This window comes from Ceratotherium simum, chromosome 31, assembly GCF_057802395.1.
Source record: "Ceratotherium simum simum isolate JZ-2026a chromosome 31, ASM5780239v1, whole genome shotgun sequence".
Lineage (NCBI taxonomy): Eukaryota > Metazoa > Chordata > Mammalia > Perissodactyla > Rhinocerotidae > Ceratotherium > Ceratotherium simum.
This window is the reverse complement of record NC_141930.1, coordinates 19,810,686-19,837,868: the sequence shown is the minus strand read 5'-3', so window position 1 is coordinate 19,837,868 and position 27,183 is coordinate 19,810,686. Positions and strand designations below refer to the sequence as shown.

Here is a 27,183-nt window from a genome sequence, read left to right as displayed (position 1 = left end):
TTGATCAGGCTCTATTTAGCAAAGTACCTTGTTAGGATAATGGAGTGTAAATCTGCTGATAGCATAAGTAATAGTTAGAATACTGTCTTCTGTACAGTTCTGCACACTCTCCAACTTGTATATGTTGTATGCTAAATCATCTTTAGTTTCGTAATTATAACAGTCCCAAAAGAGGTTCAAGTAATCTTCTGAAGCAAGAATAAAGGAACAATTAATTGTGATGAATTTTTATCACACTGTAATTATATAACTATTTGTTTAAATCCCTGCCTCCTTCTAGTTCAGGAGTCATAAATTAAAATGTCACCAGGGGTCCTGACAGTTAACCCTTCCATGAACAGGCTGGGTGAGGACCGTGCTGAGTTCTCTGAGAGCACTGGCCCATGGGAAGCGTGCGGCCCATACTCAGCCCCACATGATCGCTGCCGCATCGGAATGCGGAAATGGTGTTGCCCGATTATGCAAGAGAGAGAGAAATCCTGACGGTCACATTGGATTTTTTTAATCTTTTTTAAGAGTTATTATCCAATTCAAAAAAAAGAAATTTAAACATAATGTGGATCAAACAAAACATGTCTCTGGGCCAAAAGTGACCCATCATCCATCAGTATAAAAGCTCTTCTCTCAGCTGTGAACTTTGTGAGGCCAGGTTTTTCTTGTTCATAGTTGTATTACCAGAGCTGAGCACAGTGCCTGGAGGCACTCAGTAGTGTTGGTTGGATGAGAGGATGGATGGATGGATGAATGGATGGACGGATGGGTGGATGGGTGGATACATACATATGTGCATGCAAGGGTGGTTGGATAGATGAATGGGTGGATGAGTGAATGAAGGAGCAAAAAATGCACAGAGACAATAACATTTAAAATGGAAAATAAGAAGAAATTTGAGAGTTCATTTAGGTGTGGAGGCAAGGGAAGGCAGACATTTCAAGCTGAGGGAACAATTGAGAGTTTATGCTGTGTTTAGGAAAAGAGAAGTAATTCCAATGTGACTGGAGCCAAGTTTTGCTTAAAGAAGTGTGATGATCCTGAGGCCAGGTGGGGTGTGACGTGGGAGGCCATGCTAAGGAATGTATACTTTATTCTCTAGACAGTGAGGAACCATTTCCGGATTTTAGAAATGGAGTGGCCAACTCTCTAATATAGCCTACACCTAAATGTTTTTGTTTTTGTTTTTGTTTTCCAGATGGCTGTTTCAAATATTAGATATGGAGCAGGAGTTACAAAGGAAGTAGGCATGGCAAGTATTTAAGATTTCTACAGTGTTCCACTATAAATGTTATATATCTTTTAAAACAAATGCAAAGTGAAAACAGTTGAGTCCTTTGTTTTAAACATGGACAATGTTAAGTTTGCCAGAAGAGTCTGTTACAGTTCTAGTTCAATCAAACCTAACTTATACATTATTTTTGTTATTGTAGGACCTGCAAAACATGGGTGCTAAAAATGTTTGTTTGATGACAGACAGGAATCTCTCCCAGCTCCCTCCTGTACAAATAGTTATGGATTCCCTGGTGAAGAATGGCGTAAACTTTAAGGTTTATGACAATGTGAGGGTGGAACCAACTGACAGAAGGTATTTTTTTATTGTTATTATTTACTTTAAGTGGAAGCCAACTCATATCACTGTTGCTTAAAACTTGCCCCAGGTCTTATTTAATGGCATGGCAACTTATTTCTGAAAAATATGACATAATGGCTTTTGTTTTCCCTTCTCCAAGCTTCATGGAAGCTATTGAGTTTGCCAAAAAGGGGGCTTTTGATGCCTACGTTGCTGTGGGTGGTGGCTCCACCATGGACACCTGTAAAGCTGCTAATCTGTATGCGTCCAGCCCTCACTCTGATTTCCTAGATTATGTCAATGCCCCCATTGGGAAGGGAGAGCCTGTGTCTGTGCCTCTTAAGCCTCTGATTGCAGGTAAAGACCGTTTGTTTGTTTGTTTTGTTTTGTAATTGGCAAATGGCTTTACGAAAGATGCAAGCCAGTAATTTTAGGGTATATATTTCTAAAGCTTTCTGATTTCCTCATTTCAGTCTAGTACCTTGTTTGGAGATCAAAACAGATAGCAATTCATTCATGTTTAAAATTCTGGTCTTCATTGTTGCTAAGATAGAGATAGTTTGGGTCAGTGGTAGGAAAGTTTGCAGATTTAAGCTATGAAGTCATTCTGTGGGGTGGAGGGGAAGCTCCTCGTTTACATATTATTAGATCCCTCTCTGGGCAGGTTTGTCTTCCTAACTCCTCTTTGTTTGGTCCCCTTTTGCCAGCCACCAGAGTTTAAGGGGAACATTTGCTATTATTTTTCTGGTGTTGACTCAACGCTTTCTTCCACGTAATGGCTCTTCAGCTGACCTGGGGCTTTGTCTCTGCCCTGGGACATGTGGCCAGCGTGGCTGCATCCCTCTCGAGACATCTGCTTTGTGGCTGCCTCAGGCAGAGACACGCAAATCCAAACCAGAATAGCTTGTCATCTGTTCCACACAGACCTTGGGATCTTTCAGTCTTTTCTTCCCTCTCATTTATGCTGTTAGCGTATTGCTGTTTAAAGTTTTATAGCTAGAATGCACTAACTGGTAACTGGAAAATACCAGTTTAAAGTTTCATCCTCTCTCTTCTCCCCCTCTGCTGCCCCCGTTGTGAACAGGCCTGTGATGGGGTAGGAGAGAGTTGATGGCAGATGAACTGCTTTGACATGAATGAGCGATCAGCAGGGAGCAGCATAATTGATGTCTGGCAAATGGAACCCCCCGGTGAAACTGTGTCAGCATCACACAGAGGGGTGATTAGTAAAGTTTAGAGACTTGACAGAAGTACAAAACCGCGGAGCCCAGCAAAGGGAGAGCGTTACTGTGCTTGCTGCTAAGAGGGAATAAAGATGTCTTTTAGAGGTGGCAAATATGAGTTTTCTTACTGGAGATGCCAAGCAGCCTGTGTTTGAATACCAGCTGCAGCTGCTAGAGGAGCCTGAGGTTCCCAGAGCTCCTCACTGTTAACACAGAAACATACATCACACATACATGTTATACATGCATGTTAAAATAGGCATGGGCATCATGCATACATGTTAGGCATATATACACAGCACAGGCAGAGACATCATACATACATGTTAACACAGATACAGGTATGACACATACACATCAAAGTTAGCACATACCTCTTAGACATGTATACGTGTCAATGCAGACACATACATCATACATGTTAAACGTGCATGTGTATTAATGCAGACACTGCCATCACACATACATGTTAAACATGTGTGTTAATGCAGACACAGGCGTACATGTGAAGCATACATGCATGTTAGTATATATACAGACATCAGGTGAGCAACGGGGGCAGCAAAGCTTCCTTCGCTAACTTTGTTCCTTATTTCCTAAGGCTGAGTTATGTATCTCCACTGACCTTTATTTAGTTGCTTTATTAAAATTAACATTATTTTGTTCAAGTCCCAACTACCTCAGGAACTGGCAGTGAAACTACCGGAGTTGCCATTTTTGACTATGAACAGTTGAAAGTAAAAACTGGTAAGAACTTTGCCCATAAATTTTTTTTTTCTTTCTTTCTCTTACTTATCAACCTCACCCTCTTCTCTTTAATCCTAATATTTAAAAATCAAGGAGTTATGGAGTTAAGGAAAGGGTATATACATATACATGTTTTCTTTCTTTTTCCAAGTAGATATAAAAACATGAAACAATCTGATAAACTTCTTTTGGACAATTACCTCCAAAAGGATATTGAAATGCTGTGAATCTTGATTGGCTGTTTTTCTGCCCAAGTTAGTGACTGTATGTCAATGATAAATGGTGATTTCCTTTCTTGGACATCTTTTTTACATTTTAAATCAATTTCATTGAGGTATAATTTTTATATAATGCATATATTTTAAGAGTCTGGTTTGGTGAATTTTGACAAATATATACACCCGCGTAACCACCACCGCAGTCAAGATACACAACATTCCCGTCACTCCAGAAAGTTCCCTCGTGCTCCTTCCCAGTCAGTCCCTTCAGCCCCATTCCCAAGTAACCACTGTTCTGCTTTCCATCTTCTTTGCCATTTTTACCCTGTTTTCTTCTCTGACTCTCAGCTAATGGTAAAGATCTCTCTCTCCTTGAGCCTGGCCTAATATCCTTCTTCCAGGCCTTTGTAGCAGAATAAATTGACGTTCAGCTGCACAGTTATAGTGACGTCTCTTTTCAAAATTAAATTACATTATCCTTGGACCTTATTAAAGATAATAATAATAGTAATCAACACTTAAATTCTATCTTACAGTTTTTTAAAGACTTTTACATAATATTATCTAATGCGATCCTTACAACAGCTCTGTGAGGGTTGGAAGCCCTGTGTTGTCAGAGTCTAATCTTATACAGAACTCAGAGAGGCTAAGTGACTTACCCAAAGACACACAGTAAGTCTCAGAGCAGAGCCCCAAATCAGTGGTGTGCTAGTAAACCAGCTCTGTGGAATTTAATTAGTAAATAAGCCCTGATTTGCATTGTTTGCCGACTTCTGTGGTGTAAATATCCCACCATAGCCAATGACGTCACTCAACCTGGAGTTGGGAAGAGATGTGCACACTGGGCTCTTGCAAACCAGAAGGAGCCTTCAGCTGCACTGAAAAACCCAGGTTTCTGACTCCCAATCTCTTTCCACTCCTCCTTGCTGCCTCTCTACATGAGAATAAATCTTATCTTGTTTTTTTTTTTTAGGATAATTTGTCATCCTAAAGTTATTAAACTTTTTCAAATGGTATCCATACCGATAGCCTTTATTGAAAATCCCTGTCTTAGGCATTGCTTCCCGAGCCATCAAGCCCACGCTGGGACTGATCGATCCTCTGCACACCCTGCACATGCCTGACCGGGTGGTCGCCAACAGCGGCTTCGATGTCCTTTGGTAGGTACTGGTGCCACTGGGCAGGGCTTTTTCAGTACCTGGGCCTATAAACAGTATTTTCTTGCTGATAGCACTTGCTAAGCGTTCGTTGATTAGCACTCCATGACAACCCCAGCTTGGCTGTCATAATCCCCTTTCCTGGGTGAAAATACTGAAGCTGTGAAGGTTGGTGACTAGGTGAGGTCCTGGGTGAGCCACAAACCTGCTGTTCAGGATGGACCATGCTGCAACAGCTGCAGCCACAGGGACTCAGCAAAAGGAGCAGTTGGAGCTGGCGTGCAGGGTCTCAGACCCACAACACCTGCCTCTACGGCTATACTACCCAGGGAACTCCCAGGGCTGCCTCAACACGGAAGAGGGCAGGGAAGGGAGCTAACATTTCCTGAGCTGGCCTGTGCTCACCATGTCAGCACTGCACACGCAGCCTCACTTCACCATAGCTCTCTTCTGTACGAAAAAGAAAAGTGGCTTTGAGTTGCTTAGTAACTCGCCCAGAGTCATTGCCGTGTGCTTCCTTGGCCTCAGCTGCCATGTGCTGGTGGCTCCCTACCCAGCGTTTCTACCACCCACCTCGCTCCTGAGTTCCAGGCCGTTGGTTCCAGCAGCCTCACAGAGTCCCACGGGCACTTCAGTATTGACCCAAACTACCCTATTTCATCCATTTGCACATGCACATTTTTTTCGCATTCTACCATCCTGAAATCAGAACATAACTTAAAATCTGTGGCATGGCAGTATAGTTTTCTTCCTCTGGTACATTTTTTAAAATGGTGCATCTTATAACGCATGGCATCTTAAATTTGATGAAATCTGATCGTTCTCTTAATCCCCTCTACACCTCACAGCTTCTCCTCCTGAGTCGCTTAACTTAGTGAGCAGCAGGAATCAGTATGCATTTCTCTCTCTCATGCCCACGCCCAGCCAGCAGATCCTATCTCTTGCCCTGCTTGAATCTCTCATATCTGCTCCCTCCTCTCGAGCCTCTTTGTTCCCACCTTGGTTCAGGCCTGCCCCAGCTCTTGCCTGGATGGTTGCAGTGTCTCCTCATCAGTCTCCCTGCTTCCATCCCATAGTCCTTCCATCTGTCCTCCATACTAGCCTCATCCAGCTTTCAGAGTACACTATGACCATCACACATTGACACGTGCATGCACACGCACATACGTACACCTCTGCCTTACAAGTCTTTCCACATCTAATGTCCGAAGGCCAAATTCCTTTGGCTCTGGAGTGTCCCCAGTGTTTAGCCCTTTATCTGCTTGGGAACTCATCTTTCATTTCCACTGGAGCATTCTCTCCTTGATGGAGCCTTTGCTGACCTCCCCTTCCCTCTCCTCAAGTATAACTGACCCTTCCATCCTTTGCTCTTTCCCATCGGATGGCCTATACATTGCTGTGAGACATCTCTCTCTTCACATGCCCATCTCCTCACTGAACCGTGAGATTGGCGAAGACGGAACCATCTTACTCGCTTCTGTATCCCTGCCCCTTGTCACAGTGACCATAACGTCATAGGTATTCAGTTAATATCTGTTGAATGAAGTTCACACAAGCAGGAAGCAGCAGAGTTAGGATTCATATCCAGGTCTACCCAAGTCCCTGGTCTGCTTTTCTCACTACGTTACGCTGCCTCCCAAGAAACTGGAGAAAATTGAGTCCAACTCCATCCTCATCAGTGTTGTCAGTACTTTGAAGAGTTGTCCCTTAATAACTTGGAAATGAGGGAAATAAGATTCCCTAACTGGAAACTGCATAATAAGTATATAATGGACCAAAGCAGTCACTTTTAAGTAAATGACTCATAGGCCCAAAGACTTCACTGTCAATCAAAGTGGGGAGGGGACTCAGAAGAAAGGAGAATGATGGTAGTTGCCCTTCCAATTACTGTCTGAGGGAGAGAATGCCTGGCCTGAGGAATCTGCCCCTGAGGCCCAGTGGTCTATTCTGAAGATGGACATTCCCGTATATTCAACCTTGGAGGCAATTCCCCTTGTTAGGATTCCATGGGCCTTCCAATCATAAATTGGCATCCATAGGACTTGCCAAAGGCAAGAAAAGATGCCATATGGAAGACTCAGGTGTCTGTCCCCCTCAGCAGTTACATTTCTCATTGTAAATCCATTATCAGACTTCCAGGCTTTACACATAGTTTCTGTGGGTTCAGCTCAGCAAGTGTGCCCCTGTGAGACAGATCAACTTTTGGGCTCAGAATGGAGATGCATGCAGAGCAGAGGTCTGGCTCTGCACCTCAGTGGACTCATCGCCACCCCGTCCTCCCCACGTGGACACCTCATTATTGCATTGCCCACAGATTCCCTGTTTTGAACCATAAATTCATAGTATCCATCTACCAACTAATTGAAAAAAAGTTCTAATGCTTTGTTCAAAAGATGTTATCTGTTTCTCACATGTAAAAGAGAGTAAATTCTCCATTCTAAGACTGAAAACTATAATTCATGCAAAAAATGTTTCATGTTATATTGTGTTCTCAATGCATCATTCATCTGGATGGTCTTGTTTAGTCTCATCTTCTCAGTTGATTAACTAGAACTGATGGCAGGCCAGCAGGTGGAGGAAACTCTGAAGCCTGGTTCTTGAAATAGCCAACTCTGAGTTTAGGGCATGTAAGAAAAAATAATTGGATTTTTTTCAGGCCAAGTAATAATAATAATAATGGTGAATTATAAGTTTTACAGTGTGCCAGGCACTGTTCTAAGTACTTTACATGTATCAATTCATTTAATTTTCATAGCAGCACCATGAAGACCTACTATTATTTATCCCCATCTTAGAGTCACAGGGAGAGTAGTGACCACTCCCCTCCCCCGCCCCCCAGGCCTGCAGCGAGAAGGTCTGGTGCCAGGATTTACACCTGGGCAGCTGACTCCAGGGTCTGTGTTCTCCCTCACTGCACCAGACGCTTAACAGGAGGCTAGTGTAACTATGACCCTCCTTGGGTAATATGATATTTGATCAATATAAGGTAAAAAAAGTGATATATATATTTTACAAGGAACTGATTTTTTTAGATTCAGTGCTTTTCTTCATGACTCAAATGTTTAAAAGTTCAACATCATAAAGATTTATTTGTACCAGGAATGGGCCGTATGTAATCTTATACTTACTGGTCAAAAACACTGTAGTGTTGTTAATATAAACTTCACTGTGTTAATTTCTGTAATAAGTGATGACTCTTGTAGACACCAGGCTGACTAGTAGAATGTATTGTGGTTATCACTGCTACGTAGCATATCCACAGTGGAGTGAGTACCGAACGTTTCCAAGACAGTTTATAGTCTGAATGGAGGAAAGAAGGAAGCCAACACTTTCAACCTGTGTATTTTAAATGTTTCTTGTTAGCCATGCCCTGGAGTCCTACACTGCCCTTCCCTACCACATGCGGAGCCCCTGCCCTTCAAATCCCACCACACGGCCAACATACCAGGGCAGCAACCCAATCAGCGACATTTGGGCAGTCCACGCGCTACGGATGGTCGCTAAGTATCTGAAGAGGTATGTGGCCCAGAGGAGATAGAATCAGAAAAGAAAATCCACATTCCACCCTCACAGACAATGTCGTGCGCCAGATCCTGAACTATCCTGAGCAATCCTGTTCACCAAAAGATCAGTCAGTGGACATTGAGAAGTAGCAGAGACAAGCAAGCTCCGGAGGGATGAAAGGGTGGGGAGGAAGCCACTTGAAGACAGACGAAAACTGGATCCTTCAGTCTGAAAAGGCTGGCAAGGGGACAAAATTTGAGCCCCTGATTTATGAAGGACGCAGTTAGAAGGTTTATTCAACAAAGCCTCAGAACCAAAGCTAGGGTGAGGGGAGATATCCTTTGAGATTTGGCTACCAAGGGCAGAAATGAGAAATGAGGCAGATGTTGGCTGTGCCTGTCCAGGCCCTGTCCAAAGGCACAGGAAATCGACTCCTGGTGCAAACGCACGTGAACTAAATTGAAGAAAGAAACGTGTAGAGTTGTCTGTCCCAGGAGATATAAAAGTTTTCCTAAAATTTGGTTTTGAAAGGTTTATGAATGACATAGCCATAATAGGCTCCTGAGAGAGCAAAGATATACTTAGAGATGAAAGCTCATCCCTGAGACATTAAGACATATGCCAAGTCAGACCCACTTTTGTACTTATACAACGGAGGGGAAGAACACAGCAGGTTAGGCCTAGATGTGAGCCCGGTGTCTCCTCTCGCCTTGAGCTGGAGACTGCACTGGGGACGGGACTTGGACTGCATTTTGTAGTAGAGCAGGGGAGGGACACGGAGACCTTCAGGGAGCACAGCAGCATTTGACTGCGTAGAAGCAGATACAGATAACGGGAATGGTCGGCCAGTGTGTTTGACAGAAGACCTTGCAGAGCAGCAGTGGGAAATGAGGGGGTAAAATGGGTAGAGGAAAGTTTGAAGCCCCATCATCTGCCATCTCATCTTTTTATTCGGGGAATAACGAACTAACATTGGGTTTTGGAAAGGAGACACAAACGCCTGACCATTCCAAATGAAAGGAGAAAAAAGGCTGTGGCACTTTTATTTCACAACAGGAAGCATTAGTCCAGGCAAAATCGCAAAAAAGCAGGTGAGAAGTGGTGTGCTTGGCCATCTGAGGCTTCCTGCCTGGGGCAGGGTCTCCAAGCAGTATGTGCAGGGAGGCTGAGCTGCATCTGAAAGGGGCCTTTGAGAATTTCCTTTTCCAAAGTGGCATTGGGGACGTACAGAGCAAGCAAGTCTCGTCCTACAATAACATCCCACTTCCACAATAATAAATATTAAAATAACGTGCAGTTTCCACAGATACCAAAAGAGGCCTCCAGTGGGTCCGATTTGGGCCAATGTCACAGAAACAAAGATGGCTGGTCAGGCCACATTTGGCCTGCAGGTAGCCCCAGGCGACAGGGACTTACTTCAGGGAACCAGTCTGGACCCCGAGCATTCTGAGTATATGTTTACTCCAAGTCCATTCACGGCTGCAGTCAAGGTCATTGACAAATGAAAAAGAAGAATGAGTCTCAGGGCACTTTCCTAGAGCAGCTCTCACAGTCCAAGGGTCAGTGCTTTGCTTCCTCTGGCACTTTTATCACATGAGCACCCTGACAGAGTATTTATTATGCCTTTCTGAAACCGTTGATGAGAAAATATGTTTCTCTTCAGTTTTCCTTTAGAAAACAAGACGTCATTTGAATAACTTGCCTAATTTTTCTTCCTACCAAGTAGCATTTCTTTTTTTCCAGATCTTTCCCTAAGGCGACTCTTTATTGAGTAGGAAATACCAACGTTGATGTGTTATTGTTAGGTATTTATATCATCCACAGGGCTGTCAGAAATCCTGATGATCTTGAAGCAAGGTCTAATATGCACTTGGCAAGTGCTTTTGCTGGCATTGGCTTTGGAAATGCTGGTGTTCATCTGTGGTGAGTGAATTCGAGATTTTATTTCTTCACCTAAGCTATTGCTTTAAAATTTTTTTTAATGTTTATGATTTAGGACAAGTGATAAGATTTAAATATGCTATAGAAAGAAGAAATTTAACTTAGGGTCCTATAATATTTTCTTAATTCAAATGTAATTTATTGAGTCATAGATTTTTTTCGGTTAACAGCTTTATTGAAATATAATTCACACACTATATAATTTACCCATTTAAAATATATAATTCAGTGGTTTTTAGTATAGTTACAGAGTTGTACAACCATTAACACAATCAATTTTACAACATTTTATCCCTCTAAAAAGAAATCTCATACCCCTTAGCTGTCACCCGCCAATCCTCCTGTACCCCCCCGCCTTAAGCAGTCTTAATTCACTTTCTGTGTCTATAGGTTTGCCTATTCTGGATATTTCATATAAATGAAATTACATAATATGTGGTCTTTTGTGTCTGGCTTCTTTAACTTAGCATAATGTTTCCATGGTTCATCTACACATGTATCAGTACTTCATTCTTTTTTATTGCCAAATAACATTCCACTGTATGGATATATCAAATATCCATTTATCAGGTGATGGACATTTGGGTTGTTTCCACTTTTTTGGCTATTATGAATACTGCTGCCATGAACATTCATGTACAAGTTTTTGTGTAGACATATGTTTTCATTTCTATTGAGTATATACCTAGGAATGGAATTGCTGGGTCATATGGTAACTCTATGTTTAAATTTTGAGGAACTGCCAGATTGTTTTCCACAGTGGCTACACCATTTTACATTCCCACCAGCAGTGGATTAGGGTTCTGATTTCTCCACATCTTCACCATGTGTCATGGATTTTTGAAACCTCAATGCAGGATTTTTTTTCTCCTAATCTCTCACAAAAAGAGAAGGATAAAAATCTTTGTCAATAGCCCAGAATTAATCTGTTTGATCAGAACGTTATTGGTATGTTGCCTTGAAATTGAATACCAGTGAACACTAGGAATTAAGAATAGGTCTTTGCTAGGGAGAGTGCGATGAAATGGTCACCCTCAAACTCTGCTGCTGAGGGAAGCATAGATTGGCACCACCTTTCTAAAAAGCAAGTGAGCAAAATCCACCCAGAGCTTGAAAGATGTTTATACCCTTTGACCCACTAATTTTACTTCTAGAAATGTAGCCTAAAGAAATAATCACGATATGATCTAAGAATTTTGTTTTAAGGATATTCACCTAATTGTTATTTATAATTGAAAATTTTGGAAACAATCTAAATTTCTAACAGTTTGGGAATGGTTAACTGAAGTGCAGTACTCAAAGAATAAAATAAGGCTATTAAAAACAATGTTTTAGGGGCCAGCCCGGTGGTACAAGCAGTTAAGTGCATGCGCTCCGCTGCGGCGGCCCAGGTTTCACTGGTTCGGATCCCGGGCGCACACTGACGCACTGCTTGTCAAGCCATGCTGTGGCGGTGTCCCATATAAAGTAGAGGAAGATGGACATGGATGTTAGCTCAGGGCCAATCTTCCTCAGCAAAAAAAAAAAAAAAAAGATGAGGATTGGCATCAGATGTTAGCTCAGGGCTGATCTTCCTCACAACAACAAAAAAATAATAATGTTTTAGAAGAATAGAAAATGATATGGGAAAATGTTTATAAAGAATATTGGGTAACAAAAGCAATGTTTAAAACTGTATGCTGGATGTGATCATAAATTAAAGATATGCATAAAAAGACTAGAAGGAAATATTCTATAATGGTTATCTTGAGGAAATAGGATTATGGATCATTTTTATCTTTTACAAAGAACATATACAACTGTCAAGTCAAAATAAAATATTGGATATTATTAGGTACTTTTGAAAGCTATATGAACACTTTCACGTCATAAAAGCACACTAAGCAATAATTTTCCAACTACTGTGGAAACTGAGACAGGTAAAGCGCACTCCTAAGTACCCAACAGATCAGAGAACCGATAGCTTCCAATCTGCCTCCTGAAAGATGATAGGCAAGGAGCACTTTTTTCTGGATAGGTAATCCTACAGTTCACCAAAATACTTCACAAAATGTAAATCGTTGGTGAATAAGCACAAAGTCATCCAATAACCCACATTCAAAGACTTATAGACCATTTTGCTATTGTAAAGCATTTCATTTTCAATATAGTAATTGTAAATATATTAACTTCTATAATGTATATCTTCTCAGTCATCTAGTAAACTATGATATTATCCTATTTGTTCACTAAGAATTCAAGAGGATATAAAGAGTTTTTCCATTAAAATAAACCACAAGAAAACTCCACAAATAAAAATCATGGTGCCCTTTCTTGATAGCCTTTCAGGCTAGAAAAATCATTTATGATTCAACTCCATTAGTGTGGAACATTTGAAAGGATGTATCAATTATTGGCGAGACAGATCACTAGCGGGTCAAGCTTGCTTGTCTAGTGCAGCACATCTTGGCTCATAAAACTCCCACCCACATCATCAGCGTGTGCAGGAGCGTGTTGCCAAGGCAGTGCAGAGCAAGATAGAAAATGCATGCTCTGAAGCTTATTAAAGAAATTTCACAGTGAATTCTCAGTTTCTTCAAGATGCTAAGGTTAACCAATGTGTTTGGAGAGCAACTTCTGCATCAACACTTTTTAATGGCATACAATTCTATGAGCATTTGAATTTGAACATTTCAGAAGTTTAGTTAATGATAAATCAAATGTCAAATGCATCGAAATATATCCTTATATCAAAGAAAACAGAATGTGTAATTTTTTGAGATAATGATAGTGTCGAGAGGCTGTGAAGGGCTCTTCCATGAGAGTATCTTTGTTTTGTTAACTTAAATTTCTGATATCTATACATCAACATAAGGACTTTCTTTCTTTTCTAGCCATGGAATGTCTTACCCAATTTCAGGCTTAGTGAAGACATATAAAGCAAAGGATTATAATGTGGATCACCCACTGGTGGTAAAATCATAATAAATTCTTTAATTAGATCTTATATTCTTTGCAATTTCCATAAATGTATTTGTCAATTCTTGATTACTTGGAGTAACCTTGATTACAGGGTAAAGTAATTTAATATCTAGAATATGCAGGTTAAAGACCAGCTTTGCCCCATCAGTCACCATGTTTTATTTTTCTCCAGCCTCACGGCCTTTCTGTGGTGCTCACCTCCCCAGCAGTGTTCACTTTCACGGCACAAATGTCTCCTGAGAGGCACCTGGAAACAGCAGAAATATTGGGTATGAACCATTACTCGTAAATCTGTGACCATATATACGGAGCATTTCCTAGGGTCGCTTCTGAAGACAAACTATAACAGATAGTACCTATAAATGTTGCTTTGAGATAGTTTAATAATAAAATGTAAGTGACCTGCCCAAAGTCCTGTCTAGCACTAAAATTCCATAATTTTGTCTCTAATGGCCTATTAATAATGCAATGGAGCCAAATATTGCTAATGTTAAGTTTGTAGTAATACTATTTCTACTGTTTTTATCCCTAAGGAAAGTGAAACTCTTCGTATACTATTAATGTTATAATTGGCTCTTGCTATGTTTAATAGGTAATAAAATGAATCTAAGTCAGGAACTAACAGTAAATTCCCAATTATAGAGAATCCAAACAACGAGGAACTTTATAAAAAGATCCCCAAAGAAGAATTTGTTTGCTGCTCTGTGGAATAAATAATGTCTCTAGTAAGATACCCACAATGCCTTTTGGATCTTACAGGAAATAAAATTATGTTAAGGATAGCTTTCGGTTAAATAAAATTTTGGTGTTTTTTTGAGACGAGAACACTTTTAAGGAGACTTGACTATTTGATCAACTTTGAAAACATCTATTCCTCTACTTGTGTTTAGGGTAGGAAGGGAAAGGCTAAAAAGAAAACTTCATTATGCTCTTCTAGCACCAGCCGTTGGAGAGATTATTTGCAAGAAGGTAGGAATGACCACAGACATCCCTCTGCCGCTTCCCCTCCACTTCTCTCTCACACTCTGGCGTTGGGCAGTCTGCAGAGTTCCCGGTGCTGTGCTGGGAATGTTAATGAAAGAAACCCAGGGTGGAGGAGCAGTGCCCACGGCGTGATTCCCCAGCACATGCTGCCGGAAATATGCTGCCGACTATACCAAGGATCTTGTATCCCTTTTCCCTTTTGGACTGAGGATGTTGTTCAGCCATTTGTTGGCACTCAGCTGCCTTTGTAAATATGCAAACAGCATAAATAGGAAGGAGCCCAAATAGTAGGCTAGATTTTTGGTAAATGGGAAAATCTTAGAGAACTTAAAGCTAACATTCCAGGCAACCAACGAAATTACTGAGAAAGCGGTTCCTCTGTTAGACAAAACACGGGCTGGAAGAACCCACCAATTCTTTCTTCTTGCATAGGAAATTTTGTTTAATATTATTCCCTACTTAGCCATTAAATATTTTGATTCTCTATGTGATCTTAGATTTTCTTAGCTTTATACCAATTTATTCTCTTTCCTACCCTCTCTTTTTTTCTAAAACATTTCATAGGAAACCCAGAGGTTTTGATGGTGTGTTTTATGGCAGCCATCCCAGAAATATGAAATCTCATAAGCCCTGAATCGTGTGTCGCCTCTCCACCTAATCCGTATTTTAGCTGCCGCTGTGGACTACAGACTGGTCTCGTCAGGCGAGGTTTACCTTCCATCCAGCTCCTCTTCCAAGGAGCCCTGTATCTGGTTCTATTTATCCCTTTTCCTGGATTACTAAAACAGTTCTCGCTGTCATACAAGAGAAAGGTTAATGCTGGTTTAATAATGTGGTTCAGCATGGAGGTGAACCGTGCTTTCCAGTCTCCTTTTGGACAATACAGAGACAGTGGACTTGGACTACATTATGAGGCATTTTGGATAATAAACAATACTCCATTCTGTTCGTGGAGTGCTTCACTTCCTGGCAGTGAATGTATTCGACTAGAATAGATGAGGGGCAGGGGTGCTAAGAGTTTTGATCAGCTCTTTCCGTCTGGGAACTTTCACTACTACACAGCCTGGGGGCAGAACCCCTGGACTCTTCCAGATTGACATCTCTATGATTTCATGTATTAATTATTAATTATATCCAAATTCTGCCCTTACAGATCTCCAACCCTTGGCAACCTTCTTCCCCCTTCACCGATATCATTATTGTCCACATATTAAATCCTGTTTTCTGAGAGTCTTCATGTTCTTGATTCTGCCTTACTGGTTCTGTAATATTTATTTAGAAGAACCTGCCCTGCCCTTTGACAACAGACTCCAAAATAAAAAGTTTTAACTATAGAGAGGAAATATTTTCTTTCCTGGCCAGACATAATCCATTTTTGTCATTATCCTCCTTTTCGGCAGTTAATGTTGGAGTTTTTGTACTTAAATATATCTTTGTCTCACAAGGTGTTTGCAAAGAGTTTGTCTTCTTTCCCTAAGATGTTGCTGTGAGAAAAGATATTGAACACAGATACCTCTAGATGTCAGCAAATTCCAAGCCTTGAAAGTTACATAAGCTGTGTTTCCTCCTACAAATGCTTCTTCCTCCTCATCTGAACACCAGCTTTCTTTCTTTGTCTCCTTCCTGTGCCTCTTTTCTTGGCTCTGTTCCTCTTCTTCCCACCACACAGGGCGAGCAGCCCATTGGAAATGTGAGAGCCAAGTTAGCTGCCCCAGCCCACTTCTCTGCAGAGGCTCGCCGGGTTCCGCAGGCTGGCCAGGCCCATCTGTCTTCTGTGGGGTTGACCGCTGGGCCAGCCTCCATGTGAAGGCACAGCAGTGCCCTTGTCCTTGGTGTCAGGGAGCCAGCAGTAGGCTATATATTCAGCTATCTTGTGACTGAATTACACCCAGGGCCTGCTTCCTCCCCTCTCTCTACAGTCAGTGCTTTGTGTCTTCTAGGAGCCGACACCCGCACTGCAAGGATCCCAGATGCCGGGCCTATTTTGGCAGACACACTCCGGAAATTCTTATTCGATCTGGATGTTGACGATGGCCTAGCTGCCATTGGTTACTCCAAGGCCGATATCCCCACATTAGTGAAAGGTACACTGCCCCAGGTAAGAGACGCAGCACATCCTCACTCCCTTCTAAGAAGCGCAAAGCTGCTGGAAAGACATGGTCTATTTGGGACATGTTAGGGGAGGTGAAACCCAGGGGTCCTCCAGCAGCTCTCAAGTCTCCTCCACACCAGACAGCCGCTCTCCCCTTCCCCTGCAGGAAGGGGCCAAGGCTCCCTCACCTTAAATTCTTCCATAAAACTGTGTGGCTTATGTGAAGCTTTTATGATGTAACTGAAAGGATCCTTTATAAAAATTCAAGGCAAAAACAACCAAATTTATCTTAGCTTTAGCAAAATTTCCCTTTTCTCCATTTCTGTTCTTTTAAGAGTCCCCTATAAAACTATGTAAAGCTGTTCCAAAAGGGCCACTAATATTATTTCCCATTATAAAGAGTTACAAATTCCTACTATTTTATGAAGAAGAGACATGGCCTGGGGCCAGCCCCATGGCGTAGCGGTTAAGTTCGGTGCACTTCACTTCAGGGGTCATAGTTCTGAACCGGGTGTAGAACCTACACCATTCGTCAGTGGCCATGCTGTGGAGGCGACCCACATACAAAATAGAGAAGGATTGGCACAGATGTTTGCTCAGGGTGAATCTTCCTTAGCAAAAAAAAGAAAAAGAATAGACATGGCCTTTAAATAAGACTATTACAAAATCACTTTTTAACATATTTGGGAGATTGTATATTTTATACATACACATATGTGTACATATCTGTGTCACTTTGGGTCTTATTTCATTTATTTAAATGTTGCTAAAGAATTTAAACTGAGCTGCTATCCTTTATTTGGTAGAATCATAATAGATGTAGAGTTTCCCCTTCCAAGATTCTCATGAAGAGCGTTTATCCCCCATTGGACCTCTCTTCCATTTAGGATCAGATACCCGTGTGCTATAGCGTCAGATCCTAATAGACCAAGACGTTGTTCACTGCACTTCACCATAAAATAGAGATCCAGAGCCATGAACGCTTGGTTTATGGACCACACCATGTTCACCATGCCCAGGGTGCTCACTTAGTCCTCCTGCCCAAAATGGAAAGGCAAGGATCACTTAAACCCTATGAAGATACGAGGATAAGGCACGTCTGCCCAAAGTTCAGGCATTCATGGATCTATCCCTGACATTGGAACAGAGTTCACAGCTGGAATATCCACTCACACAGCGTCCTGCAAACCACAAGTAACAGTGCTTTTCCCTCACCTCTTTCCAATTAAGCAAGGCCTCACACTAGCTTCTTCCCCACTTAGCAGGTGCTTAGAATATTGAAGACCTCACCACTCATGTAAGATAATATTTGTATGGATTGGATTTACAGACCCATAGGTCCTCAGGAGCCAGGTAGGTAATAGCAATGAACAAAGTAATTTAAGGCAATAGGGAATGGTGGGGACTTTGGTGAACTGGAAAGCACATGACCCATCTCCTTGGGTAAGTCTCTTTGCAGCTACAATTTATTGTCTCCAAGCAGAACTTCCAGTCCCAGGGTTGGTAGAACTTCCAATTTTCAAGAAAAATCGGCAATCTGGATGTTTGTGTTGAATTCCCTGATTTCTCAATGTACAAACAAACATGGCCTATTGGCCACCAGTTTCCCTGATTTAGACTCAGGCCCAGTGGACTCAATTGCATCTAAAAATATGAATGAATGAGAAAAAGAGGAGTTTCCAAGTGTAGCAGAGCCCCTAGGCTAACTGACAAACCTTTAGTTCTTTTTTTTTTTCCCCCAAAGCCCCAGTAGATAGTTGTATGTCATAGCTGCACGTCCTTCTAGTTGCTGTACGTGGGATGCGGCCTCAGCATGGCCGGAGAAGCGGTGCGTCCGTGCGCGCCCGGGATCCGAACCCGGGCCGCCAGCGGCAGAGCGCACGCACTTAACTGCTAAGCCACGGGGCCGGCCCCCAAACCTTTAGTTCTAACCTACAAGTCACAGGGACTAAATAGCCAAAACCTATGACCATCACAGTTATTTTATCCAAACCGACTAGAATGTAAGTTCCATGAGGGCAGGAGTCTGTCTGTTTTGCTCCTCTATCCTCTACTGCACCTCGCATGGGCTAGTAAACACGTTAAATGAACACATACCTGCAGCACTCTCCTCCTAAATCTTCTGTCCAGGTGAGCTTAATGGCTGCATGGTGGTGACTTTTTGAGAAGTTTCCTTAGACTTAATAGGACTTAACCAATGACAAAGAGCCATGAAAGCCTGTCCAGGGACACCAGAGACCAAGTGGTCACCACGATTTTGATGTAGTCTCTGGCACTTAGAGCATAGTCCCAGTGATAGTGTCCATTCTGTAAGGGGTCCTCTGAAAAGTTCTGCTTGTTTAGTCCAGGAAAGTATTCAGGAATATGAGTTTGTCAACCTCCAAGAATGGTATCCATGATTTTCAGATGAGACTCTGTGATCTTCTTGGCCATTTAATTGCTGGTGGCAATGCAACTTCCAGCCATCAGCAGACATTGGCAAGTGTTTACTGTTTTCATTCTACTGTGCTCAGACTTTCACTTTCAGAAGCTGTACCAGACAGTAAGAGATCCAGACTAACATTTGAGACCATCCACTAAAATAGCAAGTTAATTAGGTATCGTTCTGAATGCCTCAGTGCACATGTCATACTGGGAAATCACAGAGAGCAAAGCCTTAATTAGACAAAACTGATTTCTTAGTTTCCCAAAAGATGCAAGGTAAATTGAGCCTTTGAATACAAATCACATCTATAAAGTAAGAAGCAAGGATTCCTCAAGCTGTGTTCATAAAGCAGCCCCAACACGTATGCTGCCTTTTTTATCCTTTGATCATGTTTTCATGATTGGGAGGAACATAGTTAATTAATTTTGATTAACTAGCACTAGTTCCATTGTGGAGTCAATGTGATATATATAGAGAGAGAGAGAGATTCACAGGACTTTAGAAGGAATTCTAGAAATAAGCTTGAATGTTTCACTGATGAAGAACTACTATGGGTTTTTTGTTTGTTTTTTTGGTAGCAGTGAACATTTTACAAGAATGCTATGGCAACTTCAGAATTTAACACATGCGGCAGACTAATCTTCACTTGTTAGTATCTACAGGATTTAAGGTAGTGACAGGGACATACCGGTTCCTGCAAAGAACTTTGCCAGAAAGGTTATTTCGTGTAGTCACCCTTTGATAAAGCTTCTTCTGTGTTCAGCAATGAGGAATTGGTTTTCTCTGGAAGGAACAACCAGGCCAGTATTCTTGACCAAACACCACAGCCCGTACTGGTGGCAGCAAATAGCAGCCCTGTGTGCAGACGCTTCCAACTGCCATGGCCAGGCTGCAAGGGGATCAGGCAAGAATAAATTAATCTTCCAAGCTGGATTTCTGAAACCTCTGGAAAGAAACATTTACATTTCAAATCAAAACATTTCATTACTGAGGAGAGCTGTCTACCAAAATGAGCACTTCCACTCCCTGGAAGACAGGCCAGCTGAAATGTTGTTATTTTATGAATGTGCTAAAAGTAGTAGTCTGAATTTATTTCAGTGCCCGTGTTAATCAGCTGTCCTACGGTCTTACATGTCTATAAATAATAGTGCATTGCTGAACACATCTTAATTCAGAGAGTTTAGTTTTCATGTGGCATAGATGATATGTGTGAAGATACATCAAAACTTTACATCCTTGCCCTGTTTAACCAATCGTTGGGGGTTAGAAATGTGAAAGAAACTCAGCTCAGCTTGGCCTGAAGTACTTCTGAGAGTCCTGAACTATTTCACCAGCGATGAACAGGATCATTTTAAGTGCCTTTGAGCTCATCAGGTAAGACTCTCTCTCCATTATAAACAGAATAATGTGGCAACAATCTTCGGCCATAGCAAATGCTGAACTTCAGTTCTTGACTCTGCCGCAAACATATACGTAGAGCACCATGAACAAGTCTCTGCCTTGCTAAGGATTTTCAGAATTCTTTAGAGTCTCTGAAAGATCTGCTGACTTGTAAAATTTTACCGTGGCTTCATCAGCATTGCCCCCATCCTTCTCCCATCTATCCATCCATCCTTCTTTCTTTTTTTTTTAATTTATTATTTTAATTAAAATATATTTTATTATTATATTTTTATTTATATATAATAATTATATTATATTTATTATTTTAATTAAATATATTTAATTTAAAATATACCTAACATAATATTTACTATTTTAACAATTTTAAGTGTACAATTCAATGCCATTAAGTACATATATAATGTTGTGCAACCATCACCACTATCCATTTCCAGAACTTTCTAATAATCCCAAATAGAAGCTCTGCTCTATTGTTTAATGGTAAATAATAACTCCCCATTCTCCCCTTCCCCCAGCCCTCTATTCTAGCCCTCTTCCCCTAGTAACCTCTGTTCTAGTTTCTGTCTTTATGAATTTGCCTATTCTAGGTACTTCATATAAGTGGAATCATATAATGTTTTTCCTTTTGTGTCAGCCGTATTTCACTTAGCGTAATGTCTTCAATGTCTCATTCCTTTTTATGGCAAACTAATATTCCATTGTATCGATTTAGCATATTTTGTGTATCCATTCATCTACAGATAGACACTTAGGTTGTTTCCACCTCTTAGCTATTGTGAACAACACTGCTATGAACAGTAGTGTACAAGTATCTGTTTTAGTCCCTGATTTCAATTAATTTGGATATATACCTGAGAATAGAATTCTTGGATTTTGAGAAACTGCCAAACTTTTCCATAGTAGCTACACCATTTTACATTCCCACCAACAATGCATGAGGGTTCTAATTTCACCACATTTTCACCAATACTTGTTATTTTCCATTTTTTGGATAGCCATTCTAATGGATGTGAGTGGTAACTCATTGTAGTTTTGACTTGTATTTGCCTAAGGACCAATGATGTTGAGCATGTGTTTACTGGCTATTTATATGTCTTCCTTGGAGAAATGTCTATTCAGGTCCTTTGCCTGTTTTTGTATTGGGTTGTCGGGGGTTTTTTGTTGTTGAGTTGTAGCAATTATTTATATATTCTGGATATTAATCCCTTATCAGATATATGACTTGCAAATATTTTCTTCCCTTCTGTTATCTTTTCACTCTCTTGACAGTGCCCTTCGATGCATAAAAGTTTTTAATTTTGATGTAGTCGAGTTTATCTGTTTTTTCTTTTGTTGCCAGTGCTTTTGGTGTCATATCCAAGAAATCATTGCCAAATCCAATGTCATGAAGATTTTCCCCTGTTTTCTTCTAAGAATTTTAAAGTGTTGGCTCCTGTGTTTAGGTCTTTACATTTAGGTCCATTTTGAGTTAATTTTTGTATACATCCTTTCTTCTTCTCATTCTTCCATTTACCTGATGAATACTTAGTGAGGTCTCACTATATACCAGGTATTGTATGGGGTACAGTGAAGAGGAGAATAAAGTCCCTTCCCTCCCTCATAGAGCTTACGTTCTAGTGAGGGGAGACAGACAATGGACATCCAATCACATCTATAAGTAAGACACACATGAAATTATTTCAGATAATGATTAGTGGTATGAAGGAAAACCTGGGTGATTTCATGCAGGACAGTGTGGAGGGAACTCCAGCAAGGGTGGTCAGAGAAGGCCTCTGACTGGAGGGGGAAGAAGCCATGTTAAGATCTGGGAGAAGCATTCTAGGCAGAGGGGACAGGCCCTGAGACAGGGTGAAGATTAGCATCTTCATGGGACTGAAAGGGGACAGTGGGTATAAGTGAGATGAGCCGAGGGGAGAAGAGTCAGAGCTGGGAGGAGAAGCAGGGCCAGATCAGGGTGGCGTCAGAGGCATGGTCTTGTTCTAATGCAATGGGAAGCCGTCGGAGAGCTTTAAGCAAGGAAATGGTATGATCAGACTTATTCTGGGAAAAAATCACTCTGGCTGCTGTAGGGAGAATGACCTCTAGGGGGCGAGAGTGGAGCAAAAGTAGAAACAGACCTTTAAGAGGCCTTTCAAGTAGCACAAGGGGAGTGAGGGTGACTTAGACCTGGGTTGTGGTGGAACCAGTGGTGAGAAGTGGTTGGTTTGGGGATTTATTTTGGAGGTAGATCTGACAGACTTGCTGATGGATTTAACCTGTAGGGAAGGGAAAGAGGAATCAAGGATGACTGCTGGGTTTTTGCCTGAGTGACTGGGTGTCATTTCTGAGATGAGGAAAATGGGAGGCAGGGGGTGTCAGAGTTCCATCTTGTATATGTGAATTTTGAGATGCCAATACTCCCCCTCCCACCATCTTCATTAATTCAACAGATAACTGCTGAGCACCTGTGTACTGTGTGTCAAGCACTCCAGTAGGTGCTGGGCATAGAGTGAACACAGCCCTGCCCTCATGGAGCTGCCCTCTTATACCAGGTGTGCTCCCAAACAAGTGCTTACCACAAGAAAACAGACCGAGAGACCCGTGAAAATGGAACCAAAAACTGGCACATGTCTTAATTTCACTTAGGCCCAGAAATTTGGACACAGAGTGGTCATTATAATATCTTTTAATCCCCTGTCCCAGAGGGATCCTGGAGCCACTGACAGGAGTATAAATAACAATAGGATATGCTGGCTACCTTTGCTGACTTGACTCAATAATCATTGGAGAAATTAAGCAAGTCACTGAATTTGTTTGGGAAGGTAGAGATAAAACCTTAGTTAACAGTAAAAAAGGGGTCACTTGTTGCCTGTAGCCTGAAAGTTAATGTCCTAATAAAGTCCTTTTGAATATACCTTAAGTCCAGGTTGCAAAATCTACAGTCTGTGAAGTCAAGGACAAGCCAGTTCTGTTTTCCTTGGCAGTACATGCTGCACCTGGGACAGTGCTTTCCGCACACAGAACCTGACAGAGGCTGCTGACGGACATGGTTTGTCATTATAGGAGGTGTTTTTCCCGAGGTTGGTTTGGTTCTGTACATTTGAGCAGAAGATTGTTGCCGGGGCATAAGACAAGGGCAACAGCTTTTGAAAGCTTTGTGGGAAAGAGGCCCCACTTGATAAACTTCTGAGTTGGGGATCAGCTAGTACAAAGCAACAAGAAATATGATTTTTAGAGATCTGGCTATTATCAAGTCGTTGTTTCTATGGCCAAGTTAATTTACATAACCTAGTAGCTTTTACAAACTGTCTTTTCAAAGCCCTGGGTAACTCCTTTTATTTACTGTTTCAGGAAAGGGTCACCAAGCTTGCACCACGCCCTCAGTCAGAAGAGGATCTGTCTGCCCTGTTTGAAGCTTCAATGAAACTGTATTAAGTTTCATTTTCACTGAAAGAATTACCATTGGCCATCATAGTTCTGAAAACAGAAGTTGATCTAGGCAGAGCTTTGACTTTTCATCTCCCCACATAACTTACCTGTTAACAGTTTGAATGTGATATAAATTCATCCTGCGGAAGATTCCCTGATGCTCAAAGTCAAGGTGCTTCCATAAAACAGGCTGGACAAATGCCCACTATGTCACACCTTGGGCCAGACTTCAGGGGTCCGTGTTCCTGCCCCAGACCCCACAGACGGCCACTGTTCCACTTATCAAATGGGTAAAAACTCAGTATCTATCAAAATGTAAATGCACATATCCTATGCCCATTAATCCCATGTCTGGAAATTTGTCCTACAGAAATACTAGCACAAGTGTGTAAAAAAATATGGCAAGGTTGTTTCTGGCAGCACTTTTTCTAACAATAAAAAATTTGAAAGAACCTAAATATTCATTAATAGTATAAATAGATTATAGTATATTAAATAATGGAATGCTATAGTGCTCTTAGAATGAGGTAAATCTGTTGGAAATATGTCCATGATATACTGCTAAGTTGGAAAAAAGTAACTTGCAGAACAATTATATATTAGTATGGTCTGATTTTTACTTTTTAAATTATGTATAAATATATGTCTATATAGAGAGAGAAAAGAAGGATACACATCAAAATATTAAAAGTTTACACATCAAAATATTAAAAGTTATCGCTGGAGAAATGGAATTTGGGGTATAGAGAATTAAGAGAAAATGCTCACTTTATATTTTATACTTTCCCTTTTTATTTTATCAACATCTGTATTGTTTGGATTTGTTACAACAAGCATATATTTTCTAATGTTAAAAGCGGGGAGAGAAAGGAAAGAAAAATATCATTTTACTGTTTTACATCAGATTCATCTTATTTTATAAAAATACTAGTAACTGATATTTAAAGGTAAAAAAATATCCAAAGGGGTAAAATATTAGAGACTGATCCTCTGGTGAATAAATTGTTCTTTTGAGAAAAACACTAACATCCTACATAGTAATTCCCTCTTTGGAAAAATGTTCTGGTGCTCAGAATAAATTAATTTCGAAAGCAAGCAGTGTTGTAGTTTACAGACTTCGGCCTTGCGAGGAGAATCCAAGCAGCATGTACACCTGCCTCCCCATTATTCGTGGCCTGCAGAAACTTCTGCTGCTCATTTTTCCACACAAAGGTTACCACACTGAGGTTTGGCTACTTGAGCTTTGGAAGTCTAGATCTCAGTGTACTTGCAGACTTATTCATCTTTTAAATTGAATTAAAGTTTTAATCAAATAAGTAAAGTATATGTAATTACATCAGGCTTTTAAAAAATGGGTGAGAAGGGCATTACTGTGCCATTCAACATGCCTTGGCTCACTTTATCTTCATGAAGGTCTTTTTTTCCTTGAGATCTTTTAAATAATGTTTATTGGGAGTTTTCTCTGATTACAAACATAAAATATGTTTCGTATCAAAAACTGGTAACAAAAATAAACACAAAATATTTGTTGATATTGCACCATCCAAAAGATAGCCACTGTTAAAAATTTGGTGGTGGCTATATGTTCTTCCAGTAATTTTGTGTATATATACACACACACACACACAAGCACACATGTATATGTGTATATATACTACAGATAACTATATATGTATATTTCTTTTTTCACTTGGAAATGCTATCAAGATGTAGTTTTAATTCCTACAGAACATTCAAATTCTTTATACCAAGTGCCCAAAGGCAAGCATAAGACAGCCCAACAGAATTTCAGCTATACCTTGCTGACCATATCTAGCTAAAATTCCCTCCACCTTTTCAAGAGAATATGAATTCTGAGAGCAGAAGCTGTGTGAATGAGGCAGAGAACAGCTCAACTCTCTACCAATCTGAGATCCTTCAGGAAACTTTAGTAAAAAGTTGTTAATGAATGTCTCAAAATACATTTGGCATAGCAAAAACAGATACATGTCCTCTCCCACTCTCTGGAAAAAAAGCCTGAGAAAGTTCTAGAACTCCTATAATATATTCTGCAAGGTAATGTGGCATTATTAGAACAGCCTTATACTAGGGGTCAGGGGCCTTGGGTTCTGCTCCAGTTCCTTGGTCTGTCAGTCTGTCTTTATTCAACCAAGACCAGCTTGAAAAATACTACGACTAGTTTTTATGTATTAGCTAGTCCTTAATATGAGATTTTGAGTTTGGGAAATTTAATGTAAAATAATTTGAGATATAAAAATGCATTCTGTGTCTCTCTTAAATGTTCGATGCCTTTATTACCAGTAGCCAGATGTCTCAATGTGACTCATCAGAAGGAGTTTGGTATTCATACTGATGATGACTCGGTAGAGGAAGGATTTAAAGGTCAAACATGAAAAAACAGATTTAGGAAGGCTTCATGTTTTTTATCTTAATACCCATCATTTTGGTCCTTACGATTTGAAAATATGGAAAAGATGTGTTTCTTGACTTACCAGCTAATAAAAGAGTATGAGACGGGAGGTTTGGCCCATTTCTGAAAACCAAACACTTTGATGCTTCTGAGACAACAATTAAGTGCATTTTTCTAAGTCAAATCCTATTTTTCTATTGATTTCCTTTAAAAGATCAAAAACTTCTTAGGGGTTACAGCTCCATGTATATGGATTAATTTACTTGCTAAGGCAAGGAAAATTAAAAGAATAGTATTTAAAAGTTTGTATAATATTACTTTCATAAAAACTATCATATATGGTGCCATTTTCACTTAAAATACATGCACATCCCTAAGTTATTTCATGATACAAAATACTAATTTGTTTCAAGTAGGTCACGTTTCTGTGATTTTTATCAAGAGCCACAATAAATAGCTGACTCATTTTGTACTCCTGCCCCTTCTCTGTGTACAGGGAGGGCTGTGTTGGGCCTGGCATTGTTTGAGTAGCTGTGGACACAGCTGTGGGGTGTTTTCCAGTGGTCCACGAGGCAAGTCTGCTCTTGTAAAATACAGACAAGTACAGTATCAAAATAGAAAGAGAGCAAAATTTGCTTTTCTGGCCTTTTAACCTGAGAAAGATTAATGGTTGTTTGGATTAGAAACTGTACCCTAATGAGGGGCTGTTGCCTCCGGGGAGTGGGTATGAGAAATGGGACTGTTCACCTCCAGGTCAACATTGCACAGGCTGCCTTGTCTCTGATGACGAGCAACCCCAAGCCGAGACAGCTGCCCGGGCTCCTCCACTAAATGCCTGATCCTCTGGGGGCTGTTGAGGCCAGGCCACATCTCAGCCATCACCATCACAATGGGCTGCGGGAGGTAATCTCTAGGGACAAGCCACACTTTGAATGGGCAGAAATTGGTTCTTGAAACCCTCAGTTGAATTACTGGCAGCTGGGGGTGGGAGGATCTAGTTTCTGATGCTATTATTCCACTGTCTTGCCAACCACCCCAACAACTCTCAGAACAAATGCATGCCCCCCCACAAATTGTGATAACTGTGTGCAATTTTGTCCCATGTGAAATCCTTCATGAAGCTATGTGCAGGATAGCTAACTTTA

General features: G+C 40.8%; 1 protein-coding gene across 5 annotated transcripts in view; it reads left to right on the top strand.

Moving 5' to 3' along the window:
- ADHFE1 (alcohol dehydrogenase iron containing 1) overlaps positions 1–26,023 on the top strand; it is a 35,224-nt gene extending 9,201 nt beyond the window's left edge. Inside the window, exons 4-14 of one of the 5 annotated variants that reach the window (XM_004435748.3) lie at positions 1,190–1,243; positions 1,425–1,579; positions 1,725–1,921; positions 3,457–3,534; positions 4,807–4,912; positions 8,273–8,425; positions 10,238–10,336; positions 13,228–13,306; positions 13,488–13,584; positions 16,240–16,397; positions 23,551–26,023. In XM_004435748.3, coding sequence (XP_004435805.1) covers positions 1,190–1,243; positions 1,425–1,579; positions 1,725–1,921; positions 3,457–3,534; positions 4,807–4,912; positions 8,273–8,425; positions 10,238–10,336; positions 13,228–13,306; positions 13,488–13,584; positions 16,240–16,397; positions 23,551–23,634 — 1,260 coding nt within the window. In that variant the 3' untranslated portion in view covers positions 23,635–26,023. Of the gene's footprint in view, positions 1–1,189; positions 1,244–1,424; positions 1,580–1,724; positions 1,922–3,456; positions 3,535–4,806; positions 4,913–8,272; positions 8,426–10,237; positions 10,337–13,227; positions 13,307–13,487; positions 13,585–14,205; positions 14,270–16,239; positions 16,416–23,550 lie in introns of those variants that run through there. The other 4 variants (XR_015549246.1, XM_087420497.1, XM_087420499.1 and 1 more) reach the window with 4 other exon arrangements.
- The last annotated feature ends 1,160 nt before the right edge of the window (positions 26,024–27,183 follow it).